The sequence below is a fragment of the Hippocampus bargibanti genome, linkage group LG16 (genome assembly GCF_051943395.1).
Source record: "Hippocampus bargibanti isolate YZ-2025 linkage group LG16, ASM5194339v1, whole genome shotgun sequence".
Lineage (NCBI taxonomy): Eukaryota > Metazoa > Chordata > Actinopteri > Syngnathiformes > Syngnathidae > Hippocampus > Hippocampus bargibanti.
Genome location: NC_142749.1, coordinates 14553659 through 14568524, shown reverse-complemented (window position 1 = coordinate 14568524; position 14866 = coordinate 14553659). Strand labels below are relative to the sequence as shown.

The 14866-nt window shown below is 38.6% G+C and overlaps 1 protein-coding gene across 3 annotated transcripts in view; it reads right to left on the bottom strand.

Moving 5' to 3' along the window:
* Positions 1-14866, bottom strand: part of mcama (melanoma cell adhesion molecule a) — a 58311-nt gene that overhangs the window by 38085 nt on the left and 5360 nt on the right. For 2 of the 3 annotated variants that reach the window (XM_089016473.1, XM_089016474.1), the window contains exon 1: positions 6164-6333. In XM_089016473.1, coding sequence (XP_088872599.1) covers positions 6164-6224 — 61 coding nt within the window. In that variant the 5' untranslated portion in view covers positions 6225-6333. Of the gene's footprint in view, positions 1-6163; positions 6334-14866 lie in introns of those variants that run through there. The other variant, XM_089016472.1, reaches the window with a different exon arrangement.

Genomic DNA, 14866 nt, shown 5'->3' with positions numbered 1-14866 from the left:
CCCGCGGGCCTTGACTTTGACACCTGTAGTTTAGAGTGTTTTAGCAGCAACGCAATTTCTACTTTGAGCGTCAACCATCAACGTAACTCATCAGAAAAAAATCCATTGAAAAGTCGAATTTATGTACACGTATTTGAGTGACATATAAGATTCAGCTGTATTACACCTTTGTCTCGGCATCGCCGCGGTGCACTCTCTTTAATGAAAACAATGCGGCGGCGCATTAAGATCGCATGGCTGTCAGTCGCGGCTATCACTCAGGCGAACGGCACTAATCCCGGCGAACAACTGCGGCTAACAGCTGCACACTTCCTGCGTCGCCTCCCACACGAGCGCGGCGGCGCTACCGAGGCATCTTCGGGCACTCAGCCCAGTATGCCAAGACGTATGTAAGTAAGGCGCAGAGGAGTGGGGGTCACGGAGAGATCAGCCAATATTTAGACCGGGATGATTTACTCAGAGGAATAAAAGAGTCAGCGATATTCTTTTTTTTTTTTGCTGCTTAAATTGATTTGATATACCGCATAAAATATAATAAAAAACGTAATTCAAGTAAGTGGCTATTTCCATCTGTACTGAAATGACTTGCAGTTAACTCATTTGCTGCCATTACCGGAATTTATTCGGGAATTGAAAAGCATGACGTGGAGCAGCATTCCCGAATTTCTTCGGGTTTTAGTTGTTCTGATAGAGAGCTGGTCAGACCTCTGGCAATGTTTTACCCTTCCAAGAGGGGGCAGCATTTGCCTTTTGTCAATGTTAGTGCTTTGTTCCAACTTTCGCTGTTGTTAAAGCGCTATATATATCAATATGTATGTATTGTATTTTATACAGCCACCCCCATTTCAAACTCAGATAACTCTAGATCTATATAACTTGGGAATTAACTCTTGTTTCTGATGAAAGAAGAGATTGTAAGGTTTCTTACACTGAATTGAATGTTGGATGGATTGGATTAGCCTTTAGTAATCTCACATTTATGTAGTTTGACAACTCAATAGTCTGTGGGTCCTACAATTTGAGTGAAAAATGACAAAAATCCTGGCACTGGAGTGGTAACATTTTTGCACATCTTCTGGCGGTGAATGAGTTAAGCACAAGATATCCATCAAGGCTGGAACAATTCTAAAATGTCATTTTTTTATGATTTAAAAATTAGAGGTTCCGCAGGCAGATGGTATATATATCATTTCAAAATTGGCGTAAAAAAAAGTCTTAAAGTGTCATATTTCACGGTTTATTGCTCCACTAGGCCCGGACGCACCTGGACAGTAACGACCAAACATAAAAAAAAAAGAATGTATTTGGATCATCACCAAAATCAGGCTTCGGTTTATGACGGTATTGATGTACGAGGTTACGGACAATATGTCTTGAACTAGCTTGTGCGGCAGTGCGAGAATACATTATTTCGTGGCACGGGAAGGTGCACACAATCAATCACTGGACCTACTGTTTTTAATGGTGACGTCACGTTTTGGAAAAAAGTCAAGGTCATCAATCAGAATGGTAAACGCTGTCGACCTCCACTATGGTCGAACAGATAACAGATAGTGAAACTTACTTAGCATGCTACTTCCTGGTTCGTGGAGGGTAACGTAGGACAATGAACTAGCTGGCGCTGTGGCAAGTCAGTTCCTACTGACAATTTTTAGTGGATTACATTTATGGCTCGCCATTTTACTTTTGTCCAAATTGGATTGGAGACTGCCTTTATGTGTCTCGCAGTGGATAAATTAACAGTACACAGCAGCAAAGTTATGAAGGGAAGAAGAAAGGAAAGGAAAGAAAGAAGTAGAAAAAACAAAATACAGGAGCTGCTGGAAAGGAAGCCACTCTAGCGGTGTCATCTTGAAGTCAAAAGAACATTAAATAACAAATACAGTACTCGGTTTAGGAACCCCTTAGTTTACGAACTTTTCGGTTTACGAACGTTACATTTATGAAAATTTTACCTTGACATACGAACTTTACCCTGGAATACAAACTTTTTTCGTACACGGAGCTGCCTCAATGAGTGATGTGTCGTTCGCGAACGAGCCCGTTCATCTAACAACAAAATGGCAGCCGACTGTTGTTGTCCTCTATTCCCCGCCCCTAGTCTTCGGGTAAAGCCAAGTGATTGGTCAAGAACGCAGCAGTGCAGGGAGGTGGTTTAAGCATTAAAGAGACAGGCAGACGACAGTGAGAGATTTTTTTAACTTTGATAGTTCAAAGGCATAGTGCAGACTGCAAGGTTAAAAGATCCCATCAATCAGGCTCCACAAACAACCCGCACAAAAAGCTGATGCAAAAAGCTATCAAGCCAGCTAAACAGAAAACAATTGATGAAGAACTAGATAAAATTATCACAGAGAAAGCACCTACAAGGGATCATTCCTCAAGATGGTAAAAGAAGAAGGCTACGTTCCTCATCAAGTGTTTAATGCTGATGAAACCGGCTACTCCATTCCGTCAAGCCATCAACGACCATCACAAAGGTAAATAAAACGACTTTATTATACAGTACAGTTTATTTCTTTAATTATGATACCATAGCACATTTATTATACTTAAATAAGGTATATCTTGTGTAGTTTTAAGGCTTAGAAAATATGAAAGTAGAAAATTATGTTTTATGGGGACCTGGGAACGGATTATTCCCATTTTAATGATTTCCTATGGGAAATTAATTTTTGGGATACACACTTTTCGCCTTACACACTCTGTCTGGAAACCAATTAAGTTCGTAAGCCAAGGTATCACTGTAATAATAAACAGACAGTATTGACAGTAATTGTAATTTGACTTTACGACTTCATTAGCATTTCTTAGCGATAAGACGATGGGCACATTCCGACTTCAATATTTGGTTTTTGTTACCAGCGACGGCCATTTTGCCTCGTACTCCTGCCACTTGCTGTCGAGTAAAAATTACATCACAGTGCCTAAATGACATCACAGTGCCTAAGGTCTGAGTGAATAAGCAAGTTGGCCATGTGACATTCAACAAGCTGCGATGTTAAAAATCAAGCCATCGCTGTAAATTCAGGAAAAAACAAACCAAACAAACCTTAAATTAGCACGGGCCCTTCCGAACTTACTTACTTAGCTTCTTATGTATGCCGCTACATGTTTCGGCTCATAAAAACACTGCACTCTCAGAGTCCATACGTCCAACAACTGCGACGGTGTGCAGCTGTCTCCCATATTTTAACTTGAAGGATGTCGCTGAGTTCAGAGGCATCCGAGGAAGCATGATTGAAGTCCGTTTTTTTGCGGCGACTGTGTTTTGTAAATGTCACCGTGAAAGCTATGCTACTGATTTAATGAACAAAATCCACGCTGGTCAGACAACATGGCTATCATGCTAATGAACGCTGGCCCGTGGAATCAATACAGGTTAGCATTAAGGTACTTTACTTGAATTGTCATACCTGCCGTGGTTTTGAAAAAAAAAAATGCTCCTGTGGGCAGAAATTGTATTTAGCTAAGTGCTCCCCAAGACCCCATTAGCGTGACGTCTCCACTTTTGACAAGAGCCTGTTTCAGGGGGCTTCTACATCAGCAACCGTGGAGGCTAATCCCAAAACAGACGGCTTTAGTCGGTCTCCGAAGGAGGTAGAAGGGAAGACGAGGATTAGGTTGTGGTAAACCTAATTAAGACAAGGCTGATAGAGTCAAAAACAGGGATTTAGGGAGAGAAATAAGGATAAGGTGAGTGTTGACCCATTGCAAGGGGACCTCCACTAGCGCGTTTATTTGTTTGTGTTCAGTAAAGACGTCTGTCTTTAACAGACATTTACTTAAAATTCTGCGACGCACGAGTCAAGGAGATAAAGTCATCACATCGCCATATGATAAGGAATCACTACTGTCCAAAACAATAAGCTCGGGAATGATACTCCATCTTTGATTTTTTTTTTTCAAATATCACATCAAATAACATGTGTTGTTGGCCGGTCTGCGGCTAAATGAATACATGGCTTGAGGAGCCGACGATGAGAAGAAAAAAGCGCAGATGCGTATGTGAAACTGCGGGTCGCAGCTTGGAATTGAAGTGGATTTACGTGGGACAGGAGATGTGAGACAATCTGTAAATATGTAATTAAGTAAATAAGTCACTAAGTAAATATTATTTTTTTTTGCAAAAAGTTTTTTTAGTAAAGTTTTTCATTGTAAAATAAGGCAGAGGATAAAGAATGTATGCACAGATGGATTATTTATTTATGTAGTTATTTATTTATTCATCCATTCATTCATTCATTTCTTTGTTTATTTATTCATTTACTTATTTATTTATTTATTTATCTATTTATTTATCTATTTATCCATTTATTAATTTATTTTATTGATTTATTTTTTATTTATTTGTTTATGTATTTATTTGTATTGCTTGAATGTTTTTATTCAAGCAAACTTAGCTTGTAGCAAACGTGTGCACATTTTCAGCATGACGTCCTTGATCCACTGGTTGAAAGGACGCTTTGATCCTCTTTCATCTATAACTACTTTATACAACAAAGAGGCTACAGAAAGTGCTTAACATTGAATAACTGTCTGTCTTTCATGTTGTCACATTATCTGTTACTTTCTTTTTGTTTTTGTTGTTTTGACTTCAAGATGGCGCCGCTAGAGTGGCTGACTTTACAGCAGCTCCTGGATTTTGTTTTTCTACTTATTCTTTTTCTTTTCTCTTCGTTTCATGGCTTTGATGCTGTGAAATAGGAATTTCTCCAATGTGAGACAAATAAAGGTTATCTCATCTGGTCATCATGAGTCAATGATCCTCAAGGTGTGGGATGTGAAAAAACTGTACACTTCTGTTATATTTAACTTTTTGCATTTAAGCTTGGAGAACGGTTCCTTATTACACTTGTCATGACCAAGGCGCTCACAAGAAATGCAAAAATTACATAAAAATCATCTTTTGCGAGGTACATTTACGGTAGGATTCCAACATTCTTGCTGTTGAATGACAGTCTGTCTGTTGTATTTGCTTCCTGACAAAAAAACAGCAGAGATTTCACCCCCCCTCCCCCAATCGGATGGATAATAGCCATTAATCGTCGTTAATAGCATTATTCAATAAATGCACTTGAACCCACATTTAATGAGATGTAACCGCTGATCGTAAGCACAAAAAAAAGCCAGACATGAGTCTTTAGTGAGTCCAAGGGAATATTTTGGCAGTTTGTTGTTCACCAAGAACCAAAATACTACACCATTGAGGCTCTAATGAGACAAGGGAATGCTACTTTAATTCAAATTACACATCACACGTGTTTAACGTCTTGCAAAGTGGATAGTTTGGATTAACTACCTGTAGTTCTACTACAACACAATAATAGGCTGCTGGATTTTTTTCGATGGGGGGGTATATGTTTACCCTGTGGGCAAGGATGTGGTCTTTTACAACATAAGAACCACGTGTGATTTTTAACGTGTTGGCAATAATTCGCAGTTTGGACATCAGGGAAAAAAATGTACGAATAAATAATGCTGTACTCAAACGACTCCATTTTAGGCTTAAACACCGTGTTTGCAATACGTTGTTTTAAGCAATAGTTAACAGTAATAAAAACACGTTATAACAAATCGAAATTATTGACATTGAGGCAATATTCACGAAGGAGGCGAAAAAGTGGCATAACTAGATTATATTAACTCAACGACAGACTTTAGCGACGTATACAAAATAATGTTAAATTCACCAGGTGATAACGTGAAGCACGAATCTCCATGCTAGTTAAACGTCTTTGCTCGTAAATTGGGATCGTAATAATATACATTATTGTGATTATTCATTAAATTATTGGTAACGTTTGAAAAAAATACGAGATGATGGTGGTCCAAGTTGCGTATTAGCAGGCTAATTGACATTGTATCAAGTGCGTAAAATTTCAACCACGCTTTGATCCCATTTGCAAAAAAAGCAAGACTTTCTGTTGTGTTAAAAGTTAATAAATATACATAGACCCGTTTTATAAAGTGCGTATATCGTGAAAATACATCGTGAATTATCTTTCAAATGAATTGTGCTATCGTGGGGCTGACGGGACGCCAACAAGTTACAATATAAAACAGCGTCCTTTGAAAATCGACTCATCAAAGTACTCATCAAAGTACACTTCAAACACACGCGTTGAACATCCAAAGAAGTCAAAAGTTGCTTTCAACTCACCATTCCAGAAGTTTAGAAAGAGAAAAAGGCAGAAAATCGCTCCTCGTTGCCGGAGAGTCATGTCGTCCGTCGATGCTCGCTGTATCCCAGCTAGTCAGAACTAAATCAAGTGCGAAGGAGAGCGAGAACAAGTTCTTAGATTGGAGCCCCAAAAGAAGATGCAAGCCGGTGAGGAGGCTAGACGAGAACTGAGAGGGAGGAGGAGCAGGAGGAGGAGACCACGAAGGTGACGAAGACACGCGTGGGGGGAAAAAAAGGAGAGAGGAAGGAGGGACACAAGAGAAAAAAAAAACAATAGGATACAAGTGAAGGAGTTAAGGACACGAGTTAAAGGACAACCGACACCTGCGGACAAGTTGTGTCCATAATTTGTAAAATCACTTCAAATGACTTCTACTGAGCGTATTTTACAAAGATTCCACGGCATAGAGCTATATTTTACATTTTAAGACTGAATATAACATAACACGATGATGAATCGTTGTGTGTTGCACAAAAAGTACTATTTGATACTAGTTGACACAAATTCCCAACAAACAAATCAGCCCATTTCTACCGGAGCTTGGGCGCCATCTTGTGCATTTTCTGGGACGCTACATTGGAGTCCTGACGGCTCAAATTGATACGGGAGGACTTCTTTAATCGATTGTAAACATTTATGCTTTCCTCTTCATAACTACAGTAAAGTCTCGTTATATCGATATCGGATATATCGATAGTCCCGGTTATATCGATACTATTTCTATGCACGCACGGAAAAAAATTACATGCAAACAGGGTCGGATATATCGATAGTCCCGGTTATATCGATATTTTTTCGGACTCCCTTGAATATCGATATAACGAGACTTTACTGTATTTGAATCATATTCATAACTGGAGGAGTAACAAGAAAGCATCTTCTCCGAATGTGAAGCCATTGTTTTGATGCTTTGATCCTCTCTTTCATCTAGAACTGCTTCATGTCATCACAAAGAGGGTACAGCACGTCCTGAAGAATGAATGACTCTCTGTGTCTTTGTGTTGGGTTGGATTGGATTGGATTTCCCTTTATTAGTCTCGCAGTGGAGAAATTTACATTTCACAGCAGCAAAGTTATGAAAGAAATGAAAGTAGAAAAGCAAAACACAGGAGCTGCTGGAAAGGCAGTGTTGTGTATGTGTCATATTATTTTATTTTATTTTCATTTTTATTGGCATTTTCATGTTTATTATGTTTGTTAAAGTCAAGTGCCTTGCATGCTGGGTCCGAGAAGACAGTAATTTAATCTGTGCTGTATGTCATGCATATTAGCATATTTGACAATAAAGCTGACAATAAAGACGTCCTGGCGTGACGTCACGAACAAGGGGGCGGGACCTTCTGAAACTCGTCAGTAGTTTTGGACACTAAATCATTTTTATTGGTGTTTTGCATTTGACTAAAAATATCAGCCGGCGTGTTTTGGGTATTTTAGATGCTATAAAACGATTTTCTGATGTCAGTTAGGAAACAAAAAAAATGGTGTCGGTTGTCCTTTAAGCACTTTCTGTACCCTCTTTGTTCCATGAAGCAGTCCTAGATTGAAAGAGGAGAGGATCAAAGAAAATATTGAAGTAAAGTAAAGAATATATATAAAGTGGATGAGAGAAGGAGGCAACATTTTTAGGGGAGACAAGTGAAATATGACATTGTGGAAGGAGACTAACGGAGTGGAGACAAGCCAAGGCCACAAAATTGAGACCAGATTGAAGTAAAGGAGGGAAATAATGAGGATCGCAGCCTCGTGGTTAGCCCTTGGGTGGGCTTTTTTGGGGTACGCGCGTGCATGTCACAACCCTCTTATCATGTCTTAATTTACCACCTCATCAAAATCCTCAAGGTCCAATTCCTTATCACAAAACCGCACCTAATCACATGCTCTTCGGAATGGTTTATTATTCCGAATTTGTATTCTGATTAATGTTTTTTTTTTTTAATCAAAATACAATTATAAATGTAAGCTGAAATGAATGAATTAAGAATATAAAATCAGGCCATAAATTGTTAAAAGCCATTCCTGTTTAACATTTGGGCGCAAAAGTGGGATTAAGTACAAACCAATTTTATTCATTGAGTAGCACTGGGTTTCAAATGTAATTAAGATATAAAAACAATTCTCCCCCCCCAAATGCAATTTACAAATATATTAAAATGTATCCATGCATTAAAAAATATAGAATTAAATATTGTAACATCATGAAAGAAATAATTGATGTTTATATAATCTCATATTATGACCTGGGCGTGTCTCATTGCTCCAGGCAAAAAAAAACAAAATGTCTCCTTTGAAGTCATGGCTTCTAAATAATGGATTGCTTCCATTTTTTTTGCATTTCAGAGCCCCCCCCCAAAAAAAAATTAAATAAGTGAATAAAATAAAAATAAAAATAAATGAGAATCTGTTGTGGCTTTCTTCAGACAAGACAAAAACTACACATCATGTTTAAATTGTAAAAACAATGTGATAATGCTGAATCTGATGCATAATAATACATTTTATTTTTAAGCGCCTTTCAAAACTCTCAAGGACACTTTACAGTCACGTGATGATAACTTTTTTAAAACTAAATAAAGAATATTACAGTGATACCTTGGCTTACGAACTTAATTGGTTCCCAGACTGTGTGTAAGGTGAAAAGTTTGTATCCCAAAAATTAATTTCCCATAGGAAACCATTAAAATGAGAATAATCCATTCCCAGGTCCCCATAAAACATAATGTTCTACTTTCTAATTTTCTAAGCCTTAAAACTACACAAAATATTCATTATTTTATGTATAATAAATAGTGCTATGGTATTATAATTAAATAAATAAACTGTACTATATAATAAAGTGGTTTTATTGACCTTTGTGATGTTTGTTGATGGCTTGATGGAATATAGTGTCCGGTTTCATCAGCATTAAACACTTGATGAGGAACGTACCCTTCTTCTTTCACCATCTTGAGGAATGATCCCTTGTAGGTGCTTTCTCTGTGATAATTGTATCTAGTTCCTCATCAATTGTGTTATATTTTGTTGATAGCTTTTTGCATCAAGTGTACAGATGGCTTGTGCGGGTTATTTGTGGAGCTTGATTGATGGGAATTTTAACCTTGCAGTCTACACTCTGCCTTTGACCTATCAAAGTTGAAACGAGTCCAAATTTCACTGTTTTCTATCCATTTTATCACTCTCTCTCTGTCGTCTGCCTGTCTGTTTAATGTTTAAACCACCCTCCCGTCACTGCTGCGTTCTTGACCAATCACGTGGCTTTAACAGAAGACTGGGGGTGGGGAATAGAGGACAAAAACAGTCGGTTGCCATTTGGTTGTTAGGAGAACGGGCTCGTTCACGAACGACACATCACTCATCGAGGCAGCTCCGTGTACGAAAAAAGTTTGTATTCCAGGGTAAAGTTCGTATGCCAAGGTAAAATGTTCATAAATGTAACGTTCGTAAAACAAAAAGTTCGTAAGCCAAGGGGTTCGTAAACTGAGGTATCACTGTATCTGGGCTCTTATTCTGCCAATAATAAAAAAAATAATAATAATTTGGCTAATAATTTAGCAGTGCCGTTGCATGTGGGATAGGAAAGCGACAGTCCTCCATGCACTTTTCAGCTAAGCAGCTAATTTTGCAAAATAATCAAAGTAGAACTATATTTGAGGTAAAAAGGAAGACAAACTAAGAAATATGTGATTGCAAAAAAAAAAAAAACAGCTGTCACAGTGAAGCATCCAGGGGGGTGGGAGGGTGTGCCCCTCCCCCCACGCCCCAAAACCACACCCAGCTGTCCTGTCGCCCTCACACAAGCCCCTTCAGCTGTTGCAACCGTGAAACATTTACGGCTTTGTGGCTCCGTTCTCTAAAAGCCATGTCATTTCCTTTTGTTGTTCGCCGGCGGGGTTTTTGATGATGCGCAGGTTGTCACGGGGAACACACAATGTCAATCAAAGAAATCAAGTTTTCAATTTGCCCGGTGGCATTTTGAGATGGAAATAAATGGTTTGAGGGCTGAGCAATCAGTAGGTTTCTCCATGGCAAAAGCCTTCTAAAATTCCAATTACAGGGCAAGTGGGCAGTGCCCCAACATAATGAATGTTTATAAAACACTGTTACAAATCCTACAATAGCGAGGAACATTCTGCATTGGAGGAGGATTATATATTAAAAAAAATATTAATTTAGCATGTGGTGTGTTATTTTGCAAGCCAGAGGTAAACTGCATTGGCTAATATTGCAGTATTATTAGTCTCGCAGTAGAGAAATTTACATTGTGTGGCTGCCGCTGCTCACTCAAAGAAAAACTTATCACGTGACTGTAAAGTGACCTTGAGAGTTTTGAAAGGCGCTCATAAATGAAATGTATTATTATTATTATTATTATTATTTTTTTTTTTTTTTTTCACATAAGCAAAGTGATGAAATGAAGATGAAAGGAATGAAAGAAGTAGAAAAACAAAATACAGAAGCTGCTGGAAAGGCAGCCACTCCCGCGGCGCCATCTTGAAGTCAAAACAATAAAAAAACTAAATAACAAATAATGTGACATAGCACAAAAGACGCAGACAGTCAATCCTAGTAAGCTATCTATTTGCTATCTGGCTGGCTGGCTAGCTATCTATTAACTAAAGTATATAGTTATCTGGCTAGCTGGCTGGCTATGAAGCTAGCTATATATTAGTTATCTATTATCTAGCTAGCTAGCTTTCAATCTATTTGAGTGACTTCCGGGTTGACTGTTTGCCGCTGCTCACCCAAAGAAAAACCTATCCCGTGACTGTAAAGTGACCTTGAGAGTTTTGAAAGGCGCTGATAAATGAAATGTATTATATATACATGTATATTGTTGGTGCATTCAAAATACCTCAACGCAGCTCTGCTTACCACGTAAATTTGACATATAGTGTGAGAACTTGATTTATGTGTGCTTTATATAGTTTGTTTCTTCTTTTTTTCCGATGTCCTAGCTATTCATTGAGCATTTATATTTGAGTTATTCCGGGTTGAGTGAACGCTGGCGCATGTGGCTGCCATTGCTCACCCACACAAAAACTGATCCTGTGACTGTAAAGTGATTTTGAGAGTTTTGAAAGGTGCTTATAAATACAATGTATTATTATTATTATTATTATTATTATTATTAAGCACTTTCTGCACCCTCTGTGTTGTATAAAGATAAAAGAGGAGAGGATCAAAGCGTCCTTTTCACTAGTGTATCAGGGACATGACATGATAAAATGTGCACGTCGTCTACAAGCTAAATGTTGAAAGCAAACATGACGCTGTAGCATCGATTTACGAGAAGAAGTACGAGAAATCTCACGTACTGTAAATCCGCTTCAATTCTAAGCCGCGACAGTTCCACATACGCAATACATTAGTTCCGGTACGTGTTCAAACAAGACCGACTGTCATGATCTGGTTGGCGACCAACGGGGGGCGCTGTCGGCCCCGCCTACACCTCACAGGTGATGGTCGTCCCGATCAGATTGGCGACCAGCGGGTAGCGACGTCAGCCCTGCCTGCAGCCTCGCAGGTGTTGGTCGTTTAATCATTGACACTTAAAAGGACACCCGGCACGACCATCCGGGGCCGGTTCATTGTTTGTTTGCTGCTTGGTTGCTGCATGCATTGTGTATTGTATGTGTTTGTTTAACCTTGGCAGACTTTTACTTTTGGTCTTCTTTTGCTACTTTGTATTTTTTCCGTTCAGATGATTTTGATGTTTTACATTTTGTTCCCGCTGACTTTAATTCAATACAATTTGTCAAAAAACCTCCTGCTCCCTCCGGCCTGCTTTTTGGGATCCACACCCGCCATCACCACCTCGCAAAAACGTGACACCGACGACATTCTGTTTTCTTGCCTTATATTAATTTTTGCCTTAGACAAACCATTTAAGATAAATTAGTTATTATTGGAATGGATTATGTAAACGGTTAGTCAAGTAGCTATGCGGGGATTAATGAGTAACTAAATAGGTGAGCAGATCACCAGTCTGCAAAATGTTTATTTTTTTGCACATGGACTTGATCATGAGTTGGTATGCGGATGCGGCATGAGCGACCGGGAAGGCTTACACAAGAGCGGGAGCTACTTAATTCCCGTGGTTTTACATTCCCTTGCCAAGTGGTCCACAAACCGGGGCCAGCAGCGTAATAGCGCATGTTGCACCTCATCATGGAGGGGACTATTTGCTTTGGACAAGAGTCAAATTCTCTCTCCCCCTCACACTGAAATCTATTTGCAGGCGGCTCATAAACGAGTTTTTCATCTACGGACACACGTGCATACTTCTTTTGTTTTGGCAACAGTAGAAACCTCCCACTCTTTGTCCTTTTTTTCCAAACAGAGGCCTAAAATATATATATATATATATATATATATATATATATATATATATATATATATATATATATATATATATATATATATATATATATATATATATATATATAGTAATACGTTGGCTTACGAACTTAATTGGGTCCTAGACAGAGTGTGTAAGGCGAAAAGTGTGTATCCCAAAAATTAATTTCCCATAGGAAACCATTAAAATGAGAATAATCCGTTCCCAGGTCCCCATAAAACATAATTTTCTAATTTGTAAGCCTTAAAACTACACAACATATACCTTATTTTATGTATAATAAATGTGATATGGTATTATAATTAAAGAAATAAACTGTACTGTATAATAAAGTCGTTTTATTGACCTTACTAAAGGTCGTTGATGGCTTGATGGAATGGAGTGGCCGGTTTCATCAGCATTAAACACTTGATGAGGAACGTAACCTTCTTCTTTCACCATCTTGAGGAATGATCCCTGGGCGGTGCTTTCCCTGCGATAATTTTATCTAGTTCTTCACCAATTGTGTTCTGTTTAGTTGGGTTGATAGTTTTTTGCATCAAGTGTACAAATGGCTTGTGCGGGTTGTTTGTGGAGCCTGATTGATGGGATATTTTAACCTTGCAGTCTACACTCTGCCTTTGAACTATCAAAGTTGAAACTCTCTCACTGTCGTCTGCCTGTCTATTTAATGTTTAAACCACCCCCTACCCTCACTGCTACGTTCTTGACCAATCATGTGGCTTTACCCGAAGGCTGGGGGCGGGAAATTGATGAAAAATTTGGTTGTTCGAAGAACGGGCTCGTTCGCGAACGACACATCACTCGTTGAGGCAGCTCCGTGGACAAAAAAAGTTTGTATGCCAAGGCAAAATTCGTCTGCCAAGGTAAATTTTTCATAAATGTAACGTTCGTAAACCAAAAAGTTCGTAAACCAAAAAGTTCGTAAACCAAAAAGTTCATAAACCAAAAAGTTCGTAAACTGAAAAGTTCGTAAGCCAAGGGGTTCGTAAACCGAGGTATCACCGTATTCTTCTTTTCCTTTCGGCTTAATGTTTGGAATACACACTTTTCGCCTTACACACACTTTCTGGGAACCAATTAAGTTCGTAAGCCAAGGTATCACTGTGACTGTGTGTACCGGATACAAATTCTACATGTGTGTTTTACATACTTGGCCAATGAAGATAATTCTGATTTAAATGGTTCGCATACTTTTTAATCTGGCGGCATTGGGACATATCATTCAAAGTGTCAGGGTGTGCTTGTTTCAGGAGTAAAAATCCAGATGCACGTCTCTCTCTTTCTCTCTGAATATCCTCTGCTAGCCCGAGTCTGTTTTTCATCAAAAAGCGAGTGAAAGGACTTTAAAAAAACATCATTGAACTTGGCAGGGGGAAGAAAAAAAAATCCTCAACCTCATGCAAAGTTCTACTCCCGTTTCCACCCTGAGGGGGGAATAAATATGAGCGCGCTCTTGCCAAATCATTCAATTTTTAAAGCAAGTCAAACTTCTTTGTTCGCTTCTGGTTTATTTTTCATTTTTTTTTTTTGTCGCTCTGTTGCCGACGGGGACTGAAGTCAGGGTGTTCAGTTTGACTATTAGATTTTTTTTAAATTGTAATAATAATAATACATTTCATTTCTAAGCGCCTTTCCAAACTCTCAAGGTCACTTTTCAGTCACAGCATCAGTTTTTCTGTGGGCGAGCAGCAGCAGCCACATGCGCCAGCGTTCAATCAACCCGGAAGTAACTCAAATAGATAGAAAACTAGCTAGAGGAAGTAACTCAAATAGATAGAAACTAGCTAGCTAATAGATAACTAATATATAGCTAGCCAGCTAATTCATAGCCAATAGATAGCCAGCCAATAGCTGTTTTGTCAACCTAAAATGGGCAGATATGTCATACAAAATAATAATATGATATATTAACTCATTCACTGCCATTCACAAATGTATTCGGGAATTCAAAATATGACGAAAAACGCGATTCTCGATTTTGTTCAGGCTTTGTTTTTTCATGCTTGGGGTGCCGATCAAGCACTGTCTATGGCCTCTGGCATTTTTTTTTCTCCTCCACAAGGGGGCAGGATTTCCCTTTTTACCATGTTAGCGCTTTGTTCCAGCTTCAGCTGGTGTTAAAGCGCTATATAAATCAACATGTATATATTGTATTTTGTACAGCCACCCCCATTTCAAGCTCACATAACTTCAGACCATTATAATTTAGGAATTAACTCTTTTTTTTCTGATGAAAGAAGATAGTCTAAGTTTTCTTACGCTACATTGAATGTTTATGTAGTCCTAAAACTCAATATTCTGTGGGTTCTGCAATTTGAGTGAA